The 24,755-nt window shown below is 47.8% G+C and overlaps 1 protein-coding gene and 1 long non-coding RNA gene across 2 annotated transcripts in view; one reads left to right on the top strand and one right to left on the bottom strand.

The window, feature by feature from the left end:
* LIPC (lipase C, hepatic type) overlaps positions 1-24,755 on the top strand; it is a 139,994-nt gene that overhangs the window by 90,383 nt on the left and 24,856 nt on the right. The window contains exons 2-4 of the mRNA XM_046655460.1: positions 19,504-19,688; positions 23,352-23,534; positions 24,070-24,187. Of these exons, the coding sequence (XP_046511416.1) occupies positions 19,504-19,688; positions 23,352-23,534; positions 24,070-24,187 (486 nt within the window). The remainder of the gene's footprint in view (positions 1-19,503; positions 19,689-23,351; positions 23,535-24,069; positions 24,188-24,755) is intronic.
* On the bottom strand, positions 1,306-3,163 carry LOC124236452 (uncharacterized). Its single transcript, XR_006887729.1, has 3 exons — positions 3,025-3,163; positions 2,693-2,825; positions 1,306-1,542 (listed from the first exon to the last, which is right to left on the bottom strand). It is a non-coding gene; the product is annotated as an uncharacterized LOC124236452 (long non-coding RNA).

Raw genomic sequence — 24,755 nt, forward strand, 5'->3', positions numbered from 1 at the left:
AAACGTTCGGTGGTGTGTCAGGAAACCTGGGTTCTAGATCCAGTATCCAAAGGTGTGATTGAGTAACGCGTGTTTGATGTTTTCGGCACCACAGTTTTTGTTTAGTTTTGTTTTCATCTGTCAAATGAGCGATTGGTCTGGATTTGTGGGTTTTGAACATATGTCAGCTATGGAAGACCTCCTGCAAACCGAATCTCAAACAGAAGCCATTAAAACCTGAAAGCAGTGCTGTTTGGATTGACACAGAGGTGGGCAGTCACAGCCTGCCCTCTCAGCTGCTGCATCCTCTCTGCAGTCCCACAGCAGCCCCCAAAGTACCTCCACAGGGTCCCTGGGCTTGGGATTCTAAGAGCGCAATTTGAAAACGATTAAATTTGTCTGTTTAAAAATAAATCACTTACTTGGGCCAGTCCCAGTGACCTAGTGGTTAAGTTCAGCGTGCTCTGCTTTGGTGACCTGGGTTCAGCTCCCGGGCACCGACCTACACCACTCATCAGTGGCCCTGCTGTGGTGGCAGCTCACATATAAAATAGAGGAAGACTGGCACAGATGTTAACTCAGGGCAAATCTTCCATAGCAAAAAAAAAAAAAAAACAACTCTTTCTAGCCAGCCAAAATATTGCTCTAAAGTGCCCCTATTTCTATTCATTCTGTAAGTTTTAATCAACAGACCCTCTGCACATTACGAAAACCCATAAGTAAAATCCTACATGACACGTATCTGCATGAAAAAAGACTGGAAGGAAATACACAACAAAAAGTTCAAGACAGTGGTCATCTTGGGGTGACGGGAATCCAGCAACAATGATTGTGGCAAGATGCTGTGTGGCTCTCACTCTCCTGCATCACTGCCCGTAAGAAACATCTGAGAAGACCCTTGTACCTCTCAAAGCACCCGGGCCTGTGTCCTGCACGTGAGGCCGGGCCTTCATTCCAGCAGCCCCAGCCATTGAGACACAAACACACAGAGATGGTGTGAGTGCAGCTTTCCTGGGCACAGGCCTGACGGAAACTGTCCTCGGACAGGATTTCCTCAAGTGGGGCCTGGGGATATCAGTCCCAGAAATGCTTAGCCACCAAAAGGGTGTGGGAGGTGGGAGGAAAAATGTACTTTGCAGGCCTACTGCAAAGTAATTGAGTTTGAGGACCACTGCATAGCATTTGCCCCTACAACAGATTAGCTGCACAGTAAGTAGCATCTTAATGTCTCTGTCTGGCCAGTAGGAAGCCTGATTAATGTTGCTTAATACAACATTTCTCAAATTTATTTGACAACAAAACTCTTTTTTCCCCATAACTCTTATTAATATCTCAACAAACAGTTCCAGATCAGAAAAGGTTTCACAAAGGCAATTTTTTAAAACTGAATTATAAGGCTTAAAACAAATGAGGAATTACCAAAGACTTAGGGAAGAGAGGAAAAGAGGCTGTTTTAGGGTCTGGAGGACTTTGAGGCAAGGACAAAACAAAGGACCACGCAGGATTCCAAAGACTGTCCAGAATTTTCTTCCTCTCTGTTGATTCCTTTTTTCCAGCTCATTCCTAGAGAGTAGACAGAGGCAGGGGTTGCTGTGTTAGTAGCCCAACAGCTCATGACCACGGGAAGGGGACTGTGTATATTCGAAGCGACACAGCTCGGGTCCCTGCCTCCACCCACCTCCTCCTTTCAATATGGGCTCACTGTGACAAATCTTTCCCTGGGAAGAGCAGGAAAATAAAATTATCTTGTTAATTAATTCAGCAAATAACCCACCTCCGTGCCAGCCTTATGCCAGGTGCTGGGAGCACGCGGATGCATAAGACACATACGGCTTAGAGCCTAGTCGTGAAGTCAGCAAGGAGATGAAGAATCCCACCCTCAGGGTCTGCACGGGGGCCTGGGGTGTGCACAGAAGGGGGCCCTCCCCTCATGAGTTGTCCAGAGTTTCCTGAAGCCTCAACCCTGAAGCACAAGTTCTCAGCCCTCCTTCCAAGTCAAGGGCTGAGGTGTAGGAAAGGGTGAGAGAACTCCTAGCAGAGGGAACTGCCAGCACAAAGTCACGGAGGCAGGAGAGAGTGGGCAGTGGGGGATCCCCTAAGGGCTCCTGCAGGAGCAGAGTGTTTGGACAGAGAAGGTAGAACAGATCATGCCGGGGAGCAGGCGTGCACGTTACTGCTACAGTGAGTTGCAGTTGCTGATAGTGGGAGGGGAAGAAAGAGGAGGGAGGAATGGGAGCTGACTTAGGGGGCTGAGTGGGTGCCTGGAAGAAGAGGGACGTGGGAGCAGAATGAGGAAGTCAGCACAAGCTGGTTGGAAGTAGGAAGAGGAAAGACAAGTTCATTCCTCGACAAATTAAGCAGTTTGCATAAGTCCAAGCGTTGACGCTGATGATGATAGTGATGATGATGACAATCATGAAGATGACATGAACGCTCTCTCTCTCCTCCTTCTTTCTCTGCTGGTTGTGGGAGGAAGCAGGAGGAGGACAATGATCGGAAGAGAGAGTTGTTGGGTCTTCTATGGAGAGCACCTGGAGGCAGGTAGAGCTGATGTGACCTTCTCCCTCCATCCCTGACACCTTCCCCCTCACTCATCCTTCTGCAGAAGACAGAGTAGGTGGTCCGGCTGGGTTCTGCACCTCCGCCACCCCAGAACCCCCGTGGTCCATATCCAGGACCCCTCTCGCCACTCTCCTCCCTCCCCATGACTCACCGGAGACTGGCCGTACCTAGCCCCTCATGGGGTGAATCCACCCTCCTTCTTCTGACAGGTTATGGTCCAGAGTGACCACTGCTTCAGCTTCCCCAACCCCCAGCTCCCACGTAGCCTGAGGTGAGCCATCTCCCTGCAGAAGCGGAGAACCAGGAAAACGACAGACAAAACAAAGCCGTGCTGAAAACAGAATGCCAAAGCACCCTCCTCCTAGGGTGCATTCTCTTCAGGGAAGATGCTGAATTCTAGTAACACATTCCCTGGGGCGTTTTCAAATCCAGACACACTGGAGCCTTGTTTCAGCCTCACTCTGGGCCAAGGACCGGGCTCACCTCCAGCCTCCAACCGGCTCTGGCTGCTGCCCCCGCTCAATTCTGGCGGAGAGCACTACACAGGCCGGGCTTGCAGCCCTGATGCTGCGGGCAACAAGCTCTGCTGACTCCAGGCCCCCGCTGGCCAGCTTCTGTTTTGCTATGCTCCTGCTCCTTCCTGGAGGCCTCTCTGAATGCCACTTCTTTCTGCCAAGCCCTCAGGCGTTGCCGCAGCCAGGCCCCATCTCCACAGATCTTGCTGTTCTTTGTCCACTTGCAGAGCCCGCCTCGTTGCCGCCCACATCTGGGTCGGCAAGCAGGAGCTGCCTGTTTCAGAGACTTCCCAGTTTCCTCCAGAGTTCAATTTCTTCCAAAGAGCCTGGCACATCTTAGCTGCCAGCGTGAACTGTGAGTTCCCAGAGATGCCGATGGCACTTTCCAACATTCATCACTTTTGACACATCTAAAATATCCCCACTCCCAGCACTCCATGAGCGCCAGCCCAGATGGACTGGCTGCTGGAGAAGCAGCAGGCTCTGGAAGGCCCTGAGAGGCCCTGGGCACAAGCTTCCAGACTGAGAAGCACCTGCTCTCCTCTCACTCCCTCTACTTCTTCCAAAGCTGAGCCAGCCGAGTGGGCACCGCTGGGTCCCAGCACAGCCCTCACTGCCCGGCTTCCTTCAATAGAATCTCTCACACCTTGGCTCCCCATGGCTCCAAGGACTTTGCCATCTGCCAGGCCCAGTTCTGCCAGAGAGGAAGCTGCTTACTTGGGAAGTTCCCTGTGGGGTCACCTTTACTCTTTCAGGTCACTGAGGACCCAATGGGAAGGAGCCTGACCCCCTGACCTATTCAACAGCTGAAGTCAAGGGCCCCTGGGGCCAAGGTCAGTGAAGGCATATATGTGTGGGTTTATTTCTGGGCTCTTAATTCTGTTCCATTAGTCTATGCATCTGTTTTTATGCCAATTCCATACTGTTTTGATTACTATAGCTTTCCAATATAATTTGAAATCAGGAAGTGTGATGCCTCCAGCTTTGCTCTTTCTCCAGATTGCTTTGGCTATTCAGGGTCTTTTCTGATTCCATACAAATTTTTGGATCGGTTTTTTCTATTTCTGTGGAAAATGTTACTGGAATTTTGGTAGAGATTGCATTGAATGAGATTGTTTTCTTTGTTTCTTTTTCAGATAGTTCATTGTTAGTGTATAACGCAACTGATTTTTGTATGTTGATTTTGTATCCTGAAAATTTACTGAATTCGTTTAGTAGGTCTGGCAGCTTTTTAGTAGAGTCCTAGGATTTTCTATATACAAGATCATATCATCAGCAAACAGAGAAAACGTTACTTCTTCCCTTCCAATTTGGACGGCTTTTCCTTCTTTTTCTTGCCTAATTGCTCTAGGTAGGACCCCAGTACTATACTGAACAAGAGTGGTGAGAGCGGGCATCCTTGTCTCGTTCCTTCTCTTAGAGGGAAAGCTTTCAACCTTTCACCATTGAGCACAATGTTAATGATGGGCTTGTCATGTATGGCCTTTATTACGTTGAGGCATGTTCCTTCTATACCCAATTTCTTGAGAGTTTTCATTGTGAAAAGATGTTGCATTTTTTCAAATGCTTTTTCAGCATCTATTTAGATGATCTTATGATTCTTGTCTTTCTTTCCATTAATGTGGTGAATCAATTAATTTGCATATGTTGAACCATCCTTGCATCCCAGGGATAAATCACACTTGATCATAGCGTGATCCTTTTAATGTGCTGTTGAATTTGGTTTGCTAGTATTTTGTTGAGGACTTTTGCATCTATGTCCATCAGGGATATTGAAAGTCATATTCTAAACCACCAGGCAGGTTATTCTCAGAAGATCTGCCACCTTGGGATAATGCAGATTCTCAGGCCTCCCCAAACCTACTGAATCAGCTGCTCTGGGGATGGTGTTCAGGAGTCTGCATCTTAAGCACGTGGATATCTGAGAACAACTGCCCTCAAATGTAGATTAGGTAAAATATAAGGGATCCTGGAAGGACAGGTGTTCATTTAGCAATGGTTTAAGGCAGAACCCTGGCTGGGTGTGTTTTGCAATCAGAGTTTTATTTCCCCACTGACCGGTGGCCCAGTTCGGGTCCTGGAGCTGCCTGATTCAGATGGCATGGCTGGGGCACTCCAGCTGGTGGAGGCAGAGACCCAGCTGAGTAGGCTCCAGAGCTGCCACATAAGGTCAGTAGACTTCTACTGCCCAAAAGAGCCTGGACAAAGGGGAGAGGGGAGGCTGAAATCCCCACTCCAAAGAGGGGCCTCTTTTTCTTGGCACAAAGGCTGAGTGCTCTTGCCAAGACATGCAATGTGCTGTCTAAAGGAGGTTCACAGAATTCATAGAAAGGTGCTTAACAGGCTGGAGAGAGGTGGAGAAATGGGACTCTGGCCCTGGTTTGATTTTTTTAGCCAGCTGTTGGCCTTGCCCCAGTCCCTGAACCCCTCCTTATTTTTCCATCAGGTAATGAACATGCAGAGAATGGGAACAGCTGTGCTGCAGACCTCAGGGCCTGAGGAGTCTCAAAGGAGACGGGGGGTTCCCAGGGGCTCAGGAAAGCTAAAGGGCCCAGGGTGCAGGTTACAACCGTGACCTCAAGCTCCGTGAGTCTGGAGGTGACAATACTGATCACGCATGGGCTTGTTCTCCTTCCACATTCCATGGTCCTTCCTCCCCTCAGGACCAGCCTTTCACTGGAATCCCCTAGATTATCTGGGGAACCGGTTGACGCTACCCACCAATGGGGTACTCTGCTGCCTTCACACCAGCCACCTTATAGATGCCTCTCCTATTCTTCAGCCATCAAAACAGTTACCAAGCTGCAAAACAGTTGTCTATTTACTTGCCTCCACCCTATGACCATGAGCTTCTTGAAAGCACAGTTTGTCTTATTTACTGTTGTATCCACAACATTAAGCATAATCCTTGCCACATAGCAGGTACTCACTAAATGTGCGGTGGAATGAACAAATGAATATACGAACGAATGGGATTGCGGTGGGTCCTCGATCTCTAAGACGTCAGATCTGAGATGGCCCAATGACCTGTCCTCTCGGCCCCAGGCCACCAGACAGGGAAGCACCAGGGTGGCTCAGGGGTTGGGTGAGTCAGGACCAGTTCCTCCCCAGGCGGCCACCAAACGCCTCCCCTAGAGATCGTGGCCCAATGCTCCAGCTCACATTCCCCACCCACGGTTTACCTTTACCTTGAAGACTACCCTTGGGGCTATTTGCCCAAGTTAATGCGTAATGCCTTTCTCATGCTGCAAGTGTTTATCTTTGCAAAGCATCCGATTCCAGCAGAGGAGAGGGGAGAGTTCTGCAGGAACAGAACCAGGAGGCCCCAGGTCACAGCTGCTCTGACTCTCATTCTTTTTGCTTGATTAACTCTGGCCTGGAGAACATTCTCTCTGGCATCTTTTATTTATTGAAAGTCAGAGATGGGACAGTATTGGGAATCACACATCTCAGAACTGGAGAGACCCTGGGATCTTCTCTCGACCTCTTGGTTTTCCAGAGGTGGAAACTGAGGCCCAGTTGGTTTGGGGGAAAGACAGTTCTGGAACTCAAGGAGCCAAGGACATCTCATTGTACCACCATGGAGACCTCAGAGCTGGCGGGTCCAAATTCCTTATTTTCCAGACGAGGAAACTGACACCTAGTAAGTTAAATGACTTGCTCAGGGTCAACCAGGAGGAGTTAACAAGAAACTAGAACCTCATGGAGATCTACCATCACACAATCACACGTAGTCCACCTGTAGCTAACTATGAGTGAAATAGTTCCAAAGCCACACTGTCTATGAAAGCAGATGCAGCGGACCCAAAAAAGAACGTGTTCGGCTGCTTGGCTCATGTGAAATGCCTTCCCTTCAGGCTCTGGGCTGTCTTCTAAGTCACCACATAAATGCAATTCAACACAGCCACACTCCAGACCCATGGGAGTGCAGTTGTGAGGAGACTGATTTCAATGACCTCGTGGTCAGTGAGCCTCCTGTGGGGTGCTGAAGGCCTGGCAAAGGAGGTTTGTGGGTCTGTCCCAGTGAGTGACTTTAATTTCCTGGACTGCTAGGGAGCCGCTCACAGTGTGAGGCTCAACTCAACTACCTTCTGTGTGACTTTGATCAAGACACTTATCCTGTCTGGGACCCAGTTTCCTTTTGGGTTAGCACCTACTCACAGGGGTATTACAAGGATTGGGCAAAATAAGGTATTCCGAGTTACCAGCAAAAGGTGAGTAATAGCCCTGTAAACAGCCTTCCAACCTGCCTCACCAGATCGACCTGCTCCCCAGCACCCCATCGTCACCGTGGATGAGAATGTTTAGGGTCTTACGGGGTTCCCTGGGTTGATAATAATTGTGGCCGACACCCTGTGGCTGACACCTTGTAAAATTCCTTCAGCCCTCATGTCATTAAGATGATCTCACCCTTTAACCAAGTAATCCCACACTAGGTAATTCATACTAGTGGAAATAATTCTTGGAAAGGAAAGGCTCCCTGAATGAAGTTCATTGCATCTCTGTTTACAAAGGTGAAAAATTGGAAAGATACTGCTTGTCCCAGAGAGGGAAATAGATACATAAACTACAAAACAGTCCCTCAGTGGAATATTACTCAGCCTTTAAAAATGATGAGTATGAACACTATAGGAATATGGGGAGAGGTTTATCACATAATGTGAAATTTAAAAAGTAAAAAGCAGTTATATCTGCACGGCTACGTGAAAAATATATTTGCTTCTGGATACAGAATACAAACACAGGGAAATAAAAAGTCAATCCATTAGGATGATGAGAATGCGAGTACATTTTTTAAAATGTTGTTTTCCGCTGTCACTCCACTTTCATGCAACAAATACATTTTTAAAAGAATAAAAAAAGAAAATCTGATGCTTGCTCCAGAAACAGTTTAGCTGAAGCCGAATTTCATTTGTGGGGAAATGCCTGGCACAGAGTAGGAACTCAGGAAGTAGTGGTAGAGAGAGGAATGAATGAGTAGATAAGGGAATAACCGAGTGAAGGGAGCACCCCCACCCCAATACCAGCACCTAAGCTGTGCCATTGGGAAGCCAAATTAGACAAGAAGCGTTTGTGTTCTCTTTGTCCATTGAAGCTACGGGCCCAAGGTCTGTTTGGAGAGCCATCCTGGATCTGCCCTTGCTGTGGGGTGGAGAACAAGAGGGTAGACGAGGCATTGCAGACCTGAGCAGGCACAAAGTAAGACAAAGGATGTACAAGGCTTAGCAGAGTCTGGCACACGGCAAACACCTGACAGACGTTTACCACCTGTATGACCATCAGTAGTGGACAGAAGCAGAGCCAGTCTAGAAGAGACCGCCAAGTCTCCACTGAAGAGGTAGGGTATCGTGGGAAGAGGCTGAGCTGGGGGCAGAGCCCTGCACTCAAATCTCCCCCTTGTCCCTAACTAGCTGTGTGAGCTTAGATAAGTGAGTTTGCCTCTCTGAGCATCAGCTTCCTCGTCTTTACATGGCAGAATAATTTATTGAGATATTATTTTGAATTAAATTGCCTCCCCCCCACCGTTCCTTAGTTTAGAGGTGTTTTCAGGGCTGAAAGCAGAAGCCACTTGAATTGAACATATGTTACTATTGTTTGTGAAAGCCTAAACTCAACAAAAAGGTAATGCGAGGTCTCCCCAAGGGGAGATGAGAAAGAGAAGGGATGCTTAGCTCCCTGACTGGGAGAGGATAGGGGCTGGCGTGTCCCCATGAAGAAAGACCCCGGCCAGAGCTTCCATGTTACTCCTAGGAAGGAGGCAATGCGGTGCCCCAGCACATTTTCAAGACACGTTTCCTCTTTGATAACCAGGGGCCTTACTTGGCAAGATCAGCCTGCATAAGGCACGGAATGTGAGTCCTCTGAGCTTTATGCCAGTGATGGGAACAGAGTCCCAAAACACAGCAAGGATGTGGGAGGGGGCCCCTCTCCTCTGGCAGAGTAGGAAGATGCTGGCTGGAGTGTCAGAAGAGCTGAGTTCTTTTGATTCTGCTGTTAACTAATGCATGGTTTGGGACATGTCAGTTGGCCTTTTTGGGTCCTGTTTCATCTGTAAAATAAGGAAGTTGGACTAGATCATTATTATCAGTAAGAGGTCCCTGGTCCTTAGGGAGCAATGGTTGGGGGTGGGAGAAGGGCATCACAGAGCCATTTTCAAACAAATTGTAAAGGGATATTGTACCTCACAAGACAACCACATGTCGAGTGTCTGCTTTTCGCTGGAATTATATCTACATGGTTTGGGAATGCTGATTCTCTCCAGAGGATTGGAAGAGTAGATTGGTGGTGTTATCTATATCCTTACTTAATAAGAAAAGGAAAATGCGTTACTCCTCAATAATTGCATGTTGTTTGAGATGCACAGAGAGAGAATTAAATGCAGGCAGTATACAGGCTGGCCGCCGCGACACTGCAAGGTCTCCAAGACCCTTTCATCTCTAACTCTCTCTAACCAGATGATTTGCTTTCCCAAGGATGACCCCTAGGTATCTCTGGTCATCCCCAGCCCAAAGGAACCTGGAAGGGCTTTCCAAGTATGCCAAGTCTCCCTGAGGTCCTGGAGGGCTGCACCCATCCCAGACTGATCTACTCATTTGGCTCAAAGTCAGGGCTGGAGCTCTTCCTGCCAACTGACCCCAACTCCCAGAGGACTTAGAAACATCCTTTCCTCTCAGACCAGCCTAGTCCCGCACTCGTAACTGACGCAGAAAGCCTGCTGTGCAGCCGACAGTGCCCTGGCCCCGGCCCTTTGTGATGTGGAGAAACCACAGCGGCTGTAGTTCATTTCTTCAACAATTGTTTTTAAGTGTACACCTAGGGAACCATTACCATCAAACATATAGAACATTCCATTCCCTCAAAAATCTACCTTTTGGGGCTGGCTCCATGGCCAAGTGGTTAAGTTTGCATGCTCCGCTTCAATGGCCCAGGGTTTCACTGGTTTGGATCCTGGGCACAGACATGGCACCATTCATCAGACCATGCTGAGGCAGCGCCCCACACAGCACAACCAGAAGGACCTACAACTAGAATATACAACTGCGTACTGGAGGCCTTTGGGGAGAAGAGGAGGAAAATAAAAATTTCCCTTTTGCCCTTTCATCCCCTCGCCCCAAGAAACTACTAATCTGCTCTCTGCCACTATAGTTTTGCCTTTTCCAGAATGTCATATAAGTGGAATCACACAGTATGCAAGCTTTTAAGTGGGGCCTCTTGCAATTAGGGTAATGCATTTTATTTATTTTTTTTTTTTTTAAAGATTTTATTTTTTCCTTTTTCTCCCCAAAGCCCCCCAGTACATAGTTGTGTATTCTTCGTTGTGGGTCCTTCTAGTTGTGGCATGTGGGATGCTGCCTCAGCGTGGTTTGATGAGCAGTGCCATGTCCGTGCCCAGGATTCGAACCAACGAAACACTGGGCCGCCTGCAGCGGAGCGCACGGACTTAACCACTCGGCCACGGGGCCAGCCCCCTAGGGTAATGCATTTTAGATTCATCCATGCTGTTGCATGTATCAGAAATTTGTTCCTTTCTATTGCTGAGTAGCATTCTGTTGTGTTATATTCCATGGATACACCACAGTTTATCTGTTTACCAGGTGATAGGTACTTGGGTTGTCACTAGTTTGGGGCTATTATGAATAAAGCTGCTGTGGGCATCTGCATTTTTGTGTGGACATATGATTTAATTTCTCCTGTATAAACTCCTAGGCTTAAAATTGCTGATTCTCATAGTACATGTACATTTACCTTTATAAGAAATTGCCAAAAGGTTTTCCAGAGCAGCTGCAGTATCTTGCAACCCCACCAGCAATCCCGCCATGAAGAGTTCTAGTTGCTCCACATCCTCATCAGCACTTGGTGTTGTCAGTGTTTTTAATTTTAATCATTTTAGAGAGGGAGAGGGGGTATCTCGTTGTGGTTTAAGTTTGCATTTCTTTCATGAATAACGATGTTGAGCATCTTTTCACATGCCTGAGTTTTATTTGTATATCTTCTTCTAAGACGTAGCTGTTCAAATCTCTTGCCTATTTTATAATTGAGGTTTTCGTCTTTTATTCTTGTTATGTGTTCTATATATATTCTAGATAAAATTCCTTTATCAGATACATGTATTTTGAATATTTTCTCCCCATCTGGCTTGGCTTTTCATTTACTCAATGGGGTCTTTCAAACAGCAGATGTATTTCATTTATCAATTTTTTTCTTTCATGTTTTGTGCTCTTAGTGTCCTAAAAAAAATCTTTGCCCTCCCCGTGTCATAAAAATTTTCTTCTAGAATTTTTATGGTTTTGCTTCTAAATTTAGGTCTGTGATCCACTTCAACACAATTTTCATCCCTCCAACTAATATTTTTTATGACAAACTGTCATAATAGTGAGCATTTGTTATATAACACATGCTACAATCCTGACACTGTTACAGAATTTTATCAATGCTAACTCACAACAATTCTCTAAGGTAAGTATTATTATTATGTCCATCTTACAGATGATACGATGAGAAAATTGAGGTACATAGAGGTTAAGTAACTTGCCCAAGGTCCCACAGGTAGTAAGTGATGGAAATGGACTTCAAACCCAATCCACACAGCTCCTGCTCTGGGTGCCTAACCACTGCACTTACAGCCCCTTGTTCTACTGACTAAAGTCTCAATGTGAGCAAAACTAGCCCTAGCTCCTGCTTTCGTGGAGCTTGCCACCAAACAGGGGAGATAGAATTTATGTAATGACTATTCAAATAGAAAATTACACCTGTGAAAATACCTAAGAGAGCAAATAATAGGGAGATGTGACCAAGTCAGGAAATTCAGAGAAAATTTCCCTGAGGAAAGGAAGATTGAGTTTAAAATTGGAGAAAGAATGATGTTAACTAGGCAAATAGAGGAAGATAGCAGAGCAGGTGGGGCCAGGGAACCACAAGGGAAAGACCGGGCAGGAAGGGATGTCACACATTGGATGTTGGATGAAAACTCTCAGAATGGTCATCAATAGGGAGGGCAATTTTATCATCTCTTCTCTCTCTACTTATTCACTCAACTGTCCTTGAACTAGAGTGGCCAGCTCATCCTGATTTGACAAGACAGTTGGTCACCCTACCTTGAACCTTTCTGGGGCAGAATGTGCCCATGACCTTGGAATCACTTTAGGAAAGTAAGCCCCATTTTCCCCAGAGAATTCCAATACAAATGGAAAGCTTTTCTGAATGGCATACTCTTTCATAATCAGATTTCTTGAAAGAAAAATATATCATTCTGATTTTAGTCAGAGTTTCCGGGGAGTACAGCCTAAGAAGAAAGTTTGGAAGAAAAAACAAAACTTTCCAGCAAGAAAACACACCCTCTAGTTACTTGCTTCCCTGGAATCCACAAAAGGAGAACTCATAGATTCAGGTTACAGGGTAGCTACAAAATCAGGACAAAATAGGCAAAGGAAACAGAATAAATCAGACTTGTGAAAATAACTTTCCTTGCATCCCTTATCTTATCGTCTTATTTGGCAACAAAATGGTGAAGAGCAAAAAGCAAACAAAAAAGAACAGGTGAAACAGGAATACAAAAGGGGATGGGAGATAGCAACCCCAAAATGTAATAAAGTACCCCAGTAGCTCTGGGTTCCAAAGCTTTTTTAAAGAACAGCTATAAAATAAATCCATTCAAGACAAATGTAGGAATTTCTGCCAGGTTCAAAACAATGTCCTAAAAACCTGAAAAGTTACCACAGCTTTATAAAGCACCTCGCTCCCTCCTTACAAGGGATTTATGCCTTGGGTCATCTAGGTTCAATATTATAGTGCAGCGATGCTGGCGGGTCACAAGAGCTGGAGGATGTTACAAAGATTAGTAACTATATCATCCAAATTGAGAAACTGAGGCAGAGAAATATTTTCAAGATAATAAGTAAATGGGAGGGTGGGATGTCCAGGTCAGGGCAGAATTCAAGATGGCGGGAATGGGGGAAGCGTTCCTCACCATGGCCTTGGGCAGAATCTGCTTCTCACCAAAGATCACCAACAGCCAAGAGCTGACTCTATACAGGCCCAGCAGCAACTAAATTCTCATTCAAGTTTTTCCAACAGGGTGTCATCCTAGAAATTCTGAAGTCAGTGTTGCCCATGTACAAATCATAAATAGGCCTGACCACAGCAGCCAGGGACAGAGCTGTGGCTACGTTTATCTCATAGGTTTGTCCATGCTGAGCAGAGGACATGGCCTGGAAGATTTTCAGGGTAATCATGAAATTATCGTCTTCCAGAGGACCCCTCCCACAAGTCCCAGGTCTGGGAATATTTTCAGCAGAGCATGTTAACAAAGTGAAATCACACACACACACACACACACACGCATGATAACAACTAACATAGTGAACGTGAAGATAGTTCACAAACAACTCTGTGAGGGGCATTTTAACACCTGTGGCTCCTGTCATATGTACTTCTGTCCTCAGCACCAGCCAACACAGGGGAAGTGCTCCACAAACACGGACTGAGCAGAAGCACCCAGCCCAGGCATCACGGGCAGAAGACAGGTCCTGCCTCCCACGGGGGCCTCCTACTGCAGAATCCTTGTTCCCTCCTGTGCCAGCTCAGTCGCCTGCAGTCACCCACTTAATGATGTCCTCACCCAAAAGAAAATGAAATAATTTGTGAATGAATGAAATATTAGGAACCCTCAAACCTGGGGGCTGACTTAGAAATGGAGAATCACTTGCTGCAAGGAATCTATTATTAGAAATGTAATGGCTGCACCCGGCTTCAACTTCTGACTAATTCTGAGGACGTTTCGCTGCCCCTGGAACTTGCTGTCACGCAGGGGACAACCCCAAGCCTCCCCAGCCTGTCTGCTCTCTCTCCAGTTGCAGGAGCCGACTCTCTCAGAGGACTTGACTGCTTACAATTCTCCCCCTTGAAACCACAGCCTCATCCCCAGATTCTTATCACTGGTGTGTCTTTAGCTCTTCTAAGCCATGAGAAAATGACACTTTCAAAAGACACACCTGGAAAGGAGCTGCTCTTAACTAATACAATTGGAAGAAATTTCCTCTCTCATAACCAAATCCTTGGGTTTTCTCACAACTTACTCACAGAGCTGTTGTGAGGTTTAAATGAGTTAACATAAATAAGACTGTTAGAAAAGCACCTGGCACAGAGAGAGCATTCAATAAATCTTAGCTTAAAAAGTGCTAAAAATCAATTTAGAGGGGCTGGCAGGGTGACCTAGTGGTTAAGTTAGTATGTTTGGCTTTGGCAGCCTGGGGTTCGCAGGTTCGGATCCCAGATGTGGACCTACACACCACTCCTCAAGCAATGCTGTGGCGGCATCCCACATACAAAACGGAGGAAGATGGCCACAGATGTTAGCTCAGAGACAATCTTCCTCAAGCAAAAAGAGGAAGATTGGCAACAGATGTTACTCAGGGCCAATCTTCCTCATCAAAAAGAAAAATTAGATACATATGCATATATAAAGAAATATTAATAATATCACACCTAAGGAACCAAAGATTCTACTTTTGGGAATCTATACTAAGAAACTACTCACGGATTCAGACAAAGATTCGTGTGTAAAGATGGTCATCAGAGCATAGTTTGTAATAGGAAAAAAAGAAATCTAGAAACAACCTAAATATTCAACAATAACAGAATAAGTAAACCAACTCTGCCACTCTTCAAAAACACATTTTTTGAAGAATTTTTAATGCTAAAAGAAAATTATCATGTCAGGTGAAGAGGGATATAAAGCCGTTCACATAATACAATCTCAATTATGGCCACTCCAAGTAAATATCTACAGAACAAATATCTCCATCAGAAAAGGCTAGAAGGAGATACCCCAAATATGACTTGTGGTTTTTCTCTGAGGAATGAGATTCCTTATTTATATCTGCATTTTTCAGACTGTATATATACAATGAACGTGGTTAATCTACAAATGACAAAATGTAAAACAGATAAGAGAATCTATTATAATACCAAAACTAAAATAAAAAACATGAGGTCCTAGACCAGGCCAGTGGCAGGGGGCAGAGAAGATGATCCTGAAGGTGAGTCCATAGTATTTAGGGACCGTGGTAGGTCACCAAGGGGACAGAGAGGGCACTCCAGGACAGCTCGAAGCTTTCTAGCTTGAGCAGCAGCATGGATGAATGATGGTTTTACAAGCCACCGTAGGAAATATAGAAAAAGAATGGGTCAAGAGGAAAGATGATAAATTCAGTTGGGCCTCACCGGGTTTGCAATGCCCAAAGGACTCCTGGGTAGAGATGCCCAGTCCAGAGCCGGCCATGTGCGGGGCTCAAGCTCGGGAAGGAGATCTGGGTACATGTATGCTAAGGGCGACAGCAGGGAGTCTGTGAAGCCAGGGCTCGAGTGAGCATGCTCCAGTATTCTGTGTGTTTCGTGAAGGGGGCAGACCCCGCTCCCACGGAGGCTCAGACACTCCGGCTCTGGTGCTCTGCTCCTTCCATCCAAAATGTGACCTGCGGTGGCCCCTGACTCCCTCGCTCGCAGGGACGGCTGCTGGGTTACAGCGAAGAGCCTTGAAGAGACTTGCTGTGGCTTAAATGCTGTTTGGCGCTGTGGTTGCTGCTTCCATTGAGGCCTGCAGAGCTCTCTCAGAGCCAACCACATAAAACTTGCTACTGTGTATTTTGTAGGAATGGTGTTTGAGACAATGGCCACTGCCTCACCCAGTGGCCTCTTTTTACAACAACCCATAGGGGAACCATCTTGGGCTTAGGACCGGGAAAGCGTGAGCAACTGGACACCAGGAATCCTATAACTGTTCCTATTTCCCTCTTTGACTTGGCCACTAGGAAGCTCAGAACAAAATCTGTGGCCCATCTTCAGCAACCTCATGTGATCACATAGTGTGCATTTTAGGGTGCTAATCTATTAACATTTCTATCTTTGTTGTTTTATTGGCTATGTTTTCTCTTTGTCTCAATTTCTTCAACTGTCAATTTTTGTGAAACTATGTAAAGTCAAAAACTGTCTTCATGTCGTGCCCATCCATTGAGTGTGTTTCCACCTCCTGGAGTTGCACGAAGAATTCTAACCCTTCTTCCCCACGCAGCCCTTCAGTGTTCATGTCCTCCACTAAATCCTATTTGTTTAGGCACCAGAGCCCCACTTTCTTCAACAATTTCCCTTAGATGTGAGCTCCTAAAGAATCTTTCATCCTTCTAGACTCAGCTGATGGCTCATCTTCTCTTGGCGTCTTCCCTGGAGCTCCTACCCTGCGTGTCCCTCCATTGCAGCATGTACAGCAACCACAGGCAACGGCTGATTCTCATGCTGGCCTCTCCCACTGGACTGGGAAATCCTGAAAAACAGAGATCATGCCCTAATTGCCCCCAACTGGTACTCAGCCAGGGCCCAGGGCACAATATAATAATAGATGCATAATAAGTATTCATTAAGGAAATAAATGAATAAATGAATATGTGTATATGCAACTTCCTCGCTCATACACATGCTGAAAGAAAGCCAAGCCCAGGAGAAAAGGGAGGGCCCAGTTCAGCTCACTTGCCTGTGGGCCTTTCCCTCCGACACCTCTTTCGCCATAGGACTGTCCCCAACAGACTTGAGGCCCTCGGCACCAGGGCCAGAGCTTATTCTTCCAGCTAAATGCAGAGTAAATATATATCAGACAGAATTGGTCCCGGGAGGGCGACTGGGATGAATTTTCACAGAAAGAAAGGATTTCACAAATCAAAAATGCAAGATGCCGGATGCTCCAACCCATACTTATTTTAACAGCACACTCTTACATAGGTGCTAATGACGTGGCTGGCATGGTCTTAAGTTCTTTACAAATATCATCTTATTTAATCCTTGTAACAACTTCATGAGACAGGTACTATTTCTATCCCCATCTTATTTTCATACAGTCCTCTTAGCATTCGAGTCAGCTATCCTGAAATGAAGGAAGATGCAGCTATTCAGTCACCGAATAAAAGAAAATGAGTTACATTTAGCTCCAAAGCATAAATGACTGACGGATCAAAAGTTGGCCTTTGATCTGAGACCTGGGTCTCACAGAATCCCACATCGCTCACTAAGCGTTGACCAGACAACTCCCAGCACTGTCCTCCACGAGTTCACAAGCCTGGCGGAGGAAAGACCGCATCCCTAAACAAATAAGTTACCAGGCCACATGACAAGTACATTAGGACCAGCGACCCAGTGCAGTGCTGGCAGCAAGAGGAAGTATTCTCTCTGGCTAGATGAGAAGGCTTCCTAGAGGGTGTGACATGTGGGTTCCGTTTTAACAGCTGCTCCAGAGTTCACCAGGGAGCAGCAGAGACAGAGCGGGAAGCGAGCACGCAAAGGCGCAGGGGTGTGAAATGCATTTTGGGGAACTGTCGGCAGTCTGGGGTAGCACAAGAATGAAGGGGGGGGAGCTGGGGAAATGAGGGGTTATGATTCACATGGTAGCCTTGGTTGTAGTACCAAGAAACTTAAAGTCACTAATGGGTATAATAGTCATTTCTGTTCTAGAAAGATTCTTTGAGCAGCAGCGTGAGAGAGGATGGCAAGACTAACCAGAGAGAGAGACCTGTCAGGAGGCTGTTGGAATAAACCAAGCAAGGATCAGTGTGCGTCTGAACTAGGGCGCTGGCTTCGCGGGATATTTGGGAACCTGAAGCTTTGCACTGATGGGAAGGCTGGTGTAGGGGTGCAAGGTGACGCCCCAGCTTCTGACTCAGAAGACCGGGAGGGCAGTGCCCTCGCTGGAATGGGGACCCTGAGCAGGGAGCACACCTCCAGGGACAAGGACAAGCTTAGCGAGGCTCTAAGCTTGGGAAAGCCAGACTGAGCAGCAGATACAGTCTCTTCATTATCTCAGAGAAGTTATTCGGCTTCTCGCTCACATCTCCTTTTAATAAAATATGATGCGTTTCATGCTGTCATCGTAGTGAAAAATCATTGCCCTTTGCTGGGAATTCATAACCTTTTGAATTAATCACCTTTGGGCAGGAAAATTGGTTTCATTAAGACCTCTAGGTCCATCATCTCTCTGTCCTGCTGTCCCCTGAAACCAAAAGCCCGAGACTTATTATTTGAGAAGCTTGAGTGACTTTATGCTCAGAAAGAATGACCAGGGTCCTTGGTAATTGGGCTGAATTGAGCTCACCGACGAGAAACGCTGGTATGGCCTGGTGTCTGCCCCTCAGCCACAGGAGAGCCCACCCTCAGCCGGAAGGGACGGGGAGAACAGCCTCCTCCAGCCCTTGGCCTGAGCCCTAATCTCGGCAGAAAAGGTGTCACCCGTCTTGGAATGCCACAGCCCTGAGAACACAGGCTTCACCCAGCCCCCAAGCAGAGGTGTCTGCCTTCGGCCGACACAGTGGCCTTGACAGCTGTGGGGCTGCCTTGCGGAGTTGAGTGACTGCTGACCCCCATTTTAAACTGGCTCAGGGCCAGGGTGAGGTTCCCCTAAAAAGGAGGCTAGGAGGTCTTTGGGAACAGCAACTGGAGGTGAAATCTTAAAAACAGTCTTCCTCTCTCTACCCCACTTTCCCAGAGTCTTTGAAAGATTCCGAATGGATATTCGTTTATCCTTTTCTGCTGAAAAGCTCCTTAGCAGCATCCTATCATCTACAGCATCAAGTCCAGACTCCTCAGGCATCCCAGGGACCCCACACTCTGGCTGCCCAGCCTTGTCTCCTGCCTCCTTATGCCTACAAGTACCCCATGCCTCCGAGCCCTCACTCTGCTGTTCCCTAAACTCAGAAAACCCTACTCCCTCCCCCACCCACCCACATGCACATGCACACAAGCCCTTGCTCATCCTTCAAGGCCAGGATCAGCAGCATTTTGCCTGAAAAGACCTCCCTGGGTACCCCTCCCCCCATGATGTGAAATCTACCAGCTCCTTTGTGATCCTCCCGCCCCAACCCTACCTGGCTCCATCATATAATGCATCTGCAAGTGAGAACAGGTGGAGCTACATGAGCGAATGCATAGAGTCATCTAACTAAGGCACTCTCTTCACGCTCGCTGTAGCATAGGGATGTCGAGAATTGGAATCACAGAGACCTGGGTTCAAATCCTGACTACCACTTAACGGCAGTGTGATTTAGGGTGAAGTACTTATCCTCTCTGAGCCTCAGTCCCAATGGCCTCTCCCATATTCCTGCTGTCCTAGAGCTGCTCCAGGGCCTGGGTGGCTGACACTAGAGCCACTGGGACGGCAGGATGGAGGATCTGGCCCCCTCCACCCCTGTGTTGGGTCCTCCTGGGTCGCCCTCCATCATCTCCAAGGAGACAAATGGCCATTCTGCTGGACATGCTCTTTTGGGTTCCCCGGAGCTGCGGCTCATATCTACTTCCAGCACCTGATGGAAACCCCATTGGCTGGTGCGCTTAGAAAGCTTTGGGCTCTCCCGGAGCTGGCAGAGGTGGAACAGACGCCAGGGTAAGCACTGTGGCCAACCTTATCTTCCAGAGCCATTTGGAAGATCTCACGCCGTTGAAACAGGGGAAACGTTGCAGGAGACAGAGACCAGATTCCTGCTCTTTGAAGACAAAACCGATAAGGGCTGTCGGCTTCAGCTCCATCACGCGGACACGTTACAGCAGTGCGGCTTCAACGCCTCCCTGCCCCTGGTGATGATAATCCACGGCTGGTCGGTAGGAAACGCTGATGCGCCTCTTCTCACTCTGCTTTCATATTTTCCTTTTTTCTCCCTAGTGTGCTCAATTGTAATAAAAAGATAGGGAGCCGGCGATAACAACTTCATGCTTAATATTTGTAAAGCATATTCTGATTTTCCAAGTGCTTCCCACACGTGATCTCATGGATTGTCTCAATTCCCTGAGTAAGCAGGGCAGGGAAAGTAGAACTATCCCCATGTTTCAGATAATCAAATGTGGCTCCAGGAGGTCACACGGTGCGTGAGGGCCCACAGGGAATGCCGCCTGTGCAGGTGAATCTGGCTGTTTCACAAGAGGAGGTGGGAAGCCAGAAAACAGTCTCCCATTGAAATGTTTTATCTGTAAGAGCTAAATTCAGCTGCAAATAACAGAAACTCAAATTGGCAGTGGTTCAAATAAAACAGAAGTTTGCTTCCATTTCACACAATAGTCCAGAGATATGTAACCCAGATCTGGATAAACAGCTTTGATCAATGAAGTCCTCAAGGACCCAACTCATCTCCAGCTCGCTGCTCTGCCATACTTTGAGTGTGGCCCTCATCCTCATAGTCCAAGATGGCAGCTAGAGCACTAGCCATCACATCTTCATTCCAGAGGGCACAATGAAGTAACGGATGTACACATAAGAGTCAAACAGTAGAGTTTTTTTAAACAGCTTGAGATATAATTCACATATCATACAATTCACCCATGGAAAGTGTGCAATTCAATGGCTTTTGGTATCAAAGAGTTTTTTTAGGTTATCCTCTTAGAAGCATCTGTGAGATGCTTCCAGTTACATCCATTGGCCACACGAGATGGAAAGGTGGCTGAGATGTGTAGCATCTTAGAGAAAGTGTAACCTTGTAGAGACACTAGAAATTCTACTATTATGGAAGAAAGGGAGAAAGAGTATTGTGGGCAGTAATTGGAGTCAAACTAAGTGAGGACTTCTCTCCAAGAGGGAATTCTGCCTCCCTGGTTTTCAGTCCATTTAAAGCTTGGTTCACGATTTGAAACCCCCAGAGATTTGGGATCTATTTTGTGACTTGGAAACCTTTCTCTGCCATCTAGCTGAAAAAGACTAGAAACTCCCCTCCATCCTGCCCTCCAGAGGCCAGTGGGCCCACCCACCCACCACTCCTTCCACACGCGTTCAGGGAGAGCCTGCTGCGTGCGGCCTCAGAGCCTCCGCAGGAACAGAACAGACCCCAGGCCTGGACGTGTCGGGTAGTGGGGAGCCACGTGACGCCACGTGGGTGCAGCCGCCAGGTGGGGTGCCTGATATTGCCATCCCAGAAAAGCACAGAGGCTCCTGCAGGCTGCCAGCAGCTTCCCCCTAGGATTTAAAGGGGTCCCACCACCCCACAGGGTTGGCAATGAAGGCGGTGGGGGCTTTCCTAGCCCTAGAGAATGGACCTAACATAGATTGAGGCCCTTTACACATCAGCCTATTCAATCCTCACACCTCCTTATGAGGATGGTTGAGTTAGTCTCATCTCTCAGATAAGGAAACTGCAGCTCAGAGAGGTCAAGCAGCTACCTCAGTCACACAACCCTCAGTGGACAGACATCCAGAACCAGAATCCTCGTGCTCCAAAGCCCACGCTCTCAGACTCCGCTTCACTGAGCCCTCATCAGGGTGGGTTGACTGGGCCCATCCCGCAGCGGGCTTCACGCGGCAGTCTCCTCACTGCAGCTCTCTAGCCCTATAGGAGCTCCATCTGCATTTCCTTAAGAAAACCATGGAAGAGGAGGCAGAGGGCAGGGCCCTGAGAAGATGAAATCCGTTTTAAAGGGAACTAAAGATCAGACTTGGAGAGCTCTCCCGTGGACCCAGTGGGGTGGATGGATTAGACGGAGGCCAGTCACTGTGAGGGAAGAGCAGTCCATCCTTCAGCTGCTTTAGCCAAAGGGACGTTCCCTTACCAGAAAAAGGGAGAACGGTGGGCAGGAGGGACTGCTTCTGGAGGAGAGCTCTGGACGGGTAGGGCTGCGGACTCCGGACATGACTCCAGGTGAGGACCCGAGCTGAGGGAAGTCAGAGAGGTTGGCAGTGCGGCAGGGCAGCCTGCCCCCCTCCACCTCCCTCTGCCTCCCCCCCATTTCCCCTGCCTCCCCCCACCTCACACTGCCTCCCCTGACCTTCTTCTGCCTCCTCCCCATTCCCCCTGCCCCCCCTACTCTCTTCCTCCCCCTCACCCCTGCTTGTAGCTCCTTCCACCTACTATGTAAGTCCTCTCCCCTTGGCCTCAGCTGAGGCTGTGCCTCCTGCCTAGAGGGTCCTTTCCCCTCTTCTCCTGTGGGACGGTATCCGTCATATATTAAGTGTTCCTAAAATATTTGCTAACTGAATTAATGATTGAATAAATATCTCATTTACAAATGCAGCCTGGATAGATAGCAGGGTCCTTTTACAAGAATGAGCTCTTCATTCTCAAAAGCCTGTCCAGACTGGAACATATCTACTATTACTAGCAATAACAACGACGACGAGAGTAGCTGCAATAACCAACATTTCTGAGTCCTTACTGGGCCCCAAGCGCTGTTCTAAGAGCTTTACCTCTATTAACGGATCCCGTCTTCACAACCATCCTGGAGGTATTACCCTCACTTTCCAGATGAGGAGACTGGGCACAGAAAAGTGAAATAACTTGCCCAAGGTCACTCAGCTAGTAACTGGAAGAGTCTGCATTTGAATCCAAGATGCCGCACCCACACAGAAGGCACTGGGCAAATGTTTATCAAATGAATGCATCTTGCCCAGAATGACAGCTTCACGGCTGTGGTCTAGTCTTCAACTGCACCGCGTTTCTCCTCTCCCCAGATAGGTCATACTGCCCTTTTGTGATTCTGTGCCTCTACACTTGCTCTGCCTTCTTCCTGGAAGGCCCTAGACCCCCCACCACCAGCATATTCACCTGCCCCCCTCATTCTTCTAAGTGAATGCCTGTTAATCCTTCAAGACACAGCACAAATGTCTTTGCTCTGCGAACCCATCAGGTGTGCCGTGTAAACGGTTCTCAAATAAGGTGCATACACAGGACAATGCTCCATCAACATTTATTGAGCTCCTGCTGTGTTCCAGCTCAGGGTGCTCATCCCTCTAAAGCCAGCAGAACGCAGGGCTGAGAGGAGAGCAAACGCAGGGGGATGCAGAGGGGGCAGAGCAGGCTTTCCAGAGGAGATGGTGCTGGAGCCGACCCTCAAAGGATCAGCAGCTTTCAGGACCTGATTTACACAGACTTTTCCACTGTTTTCAGAATTGGAAAGTCCTAAAATAGGAAAATGTTAAGACAATGGTTCTAAGTTGGCGGCTGGTGGTAGCTCCCAGGGGACATTTGGCAAAGTCTGGAGACATTTTTGGTTTCCCAACTTGGAGGGGTGGGGGGAGTCCTGCTGGCTTCTAGTGGGTAGAGGCCAGAGATGCTGCTACACATCCCACAGTGCAAAGGACGGGCCCCACAACAAATAAGCATATGGCCCCAAATGTCAATAGTGCCAAGGTTGAAAAACCATCTTAAGCCCTTTCTCTTGGAGAGAAAGATCCAGCATCAGCCAAGAGTTGGAGAAGAAAAAGGGGTGAATAGAAAGAAAGAGGAAACCAGCCCCCCCCATCCCCTCCTGGTGAAGCTGACTTCCCTTTGGGCCCACCTACAGTTCGATGGCCTCCTGGAAAACTGGATCTGGCAGATGGTGGACGCGCTGAAGTCTCCGCTGGTCCAGCCAGTGAATGTGGTGCTGGCAGACTGGATCACCCTGGCCCACCAGCAGTATACCATCGCCATCCGCAAAAGCCGCCTTGTGGGCCAAGAGGTCGCAGCTCTTCTCCGGTGGCTGGAGGTAAGACCTGCCCAGCCTCCCTTCCTCTAAGACTGAGTGGATGAAGCTGGTCTCCAACAGGAACACAGACCAGAGAACCACTTCTGCTAAGCTCACAGGGATGGGAAGGCAGGGACGGAGACCAGACGCAGGGGCTCTCTCAGATGCCTTGCTTGAACCCCTATTTTGTAGAACCATCTTATCTCCCTATGCCATCCATTGTTCCTCTTATGCTCTCCCCCTTGGATGTCCTAAGGGACACACTCCGTAAACCATCCAACCCCACATGAACCACAGGATCACTTCTGTGGGGCACTCATGTTCAGGTGAAGTCAAGCAGGATCCCAGGTAGCTGAGCCTGAAAGGAGGGTCACTTCTCTAGGAGGACAGAGTCAGCAAGGGGAGAAACCAGTTTGGGTCTGGAGTGTGAATTAAGCACCTCATTTGCCATGGGGCGCAAAGAACAGGGTGGGAGCCCAGAACAAGCTGGACCCACAAAAGGCTTTAATCCGGGCAGCTCTTCTCCTCCTGTAACCATCTCGCTGCTGTCTTCCAGGAATCTGCTCAATTCTCTCCAAGCAACGTTCATCTAATTGGGTACAGCCTGGGCGCGCACGTCTCAGGCTTCGCTGGCAATTACATGGGCGGAAAGCACAAGATTGGGAGAATAACAGGTAACCTCGCCTGGTAACTAACCACTGTAGTCTCCACCTCTGCATGGGGGCGCAGAGCGAGGACCTGCTTTTCCATTAGTCTCATGGTTAACACCCCCAGCTTCCTTTGCGCCATATTGGTCTTCAGAGGAGGACTTGTAGCGCTATCTCAAGCATGACGGCTGCCATAGACTGCTCTTCCGAGAGAATTTAGAGCAAATCGCAGCCTCGATTCCTATTGCCTTTCCTCCAACAAATGCCCTTCATAGTCCCGCCACATAGAACCTAAAAAGTAGATTTTCCATATGCTTTGTAGCAGGAAAGAGTTTACTTTTCAACCTATGATTTAAAAAACCAATGTGAGTGAGTTAAAGAAGCACAACCCTAAATTTGCGGTAACATCAGCCATGTTTGTGCCTCAGTTTCCACATTTGTGAAACACGTGGGTCTTACTCTGGAACCCCTCTGGATGGAGGGAGGGAGCTCTACACCAATTCGGAAATGGCCCCGGATACCCAGGAAGAGCTGGAGATGTGCAGGAAGGCCTTTCCTCCCCGGTGTCCTTGACACCAGCCTCGTCCCCGTGCTG

This window comes from Equus quagga, chromosome 2 (assembly GCF_021613505.1).
Source record: "Equus quagga isolate Etosha38 chromosome 2, UCLA_HA_Equagga_1.0, whole genome shotgun sequence".
Taxonomy (NCBI): Eukaryota; Metazoa; Chordata; class Mammalia; order Perissodactyla; family Equidae; genus Equus; species Equus quagga.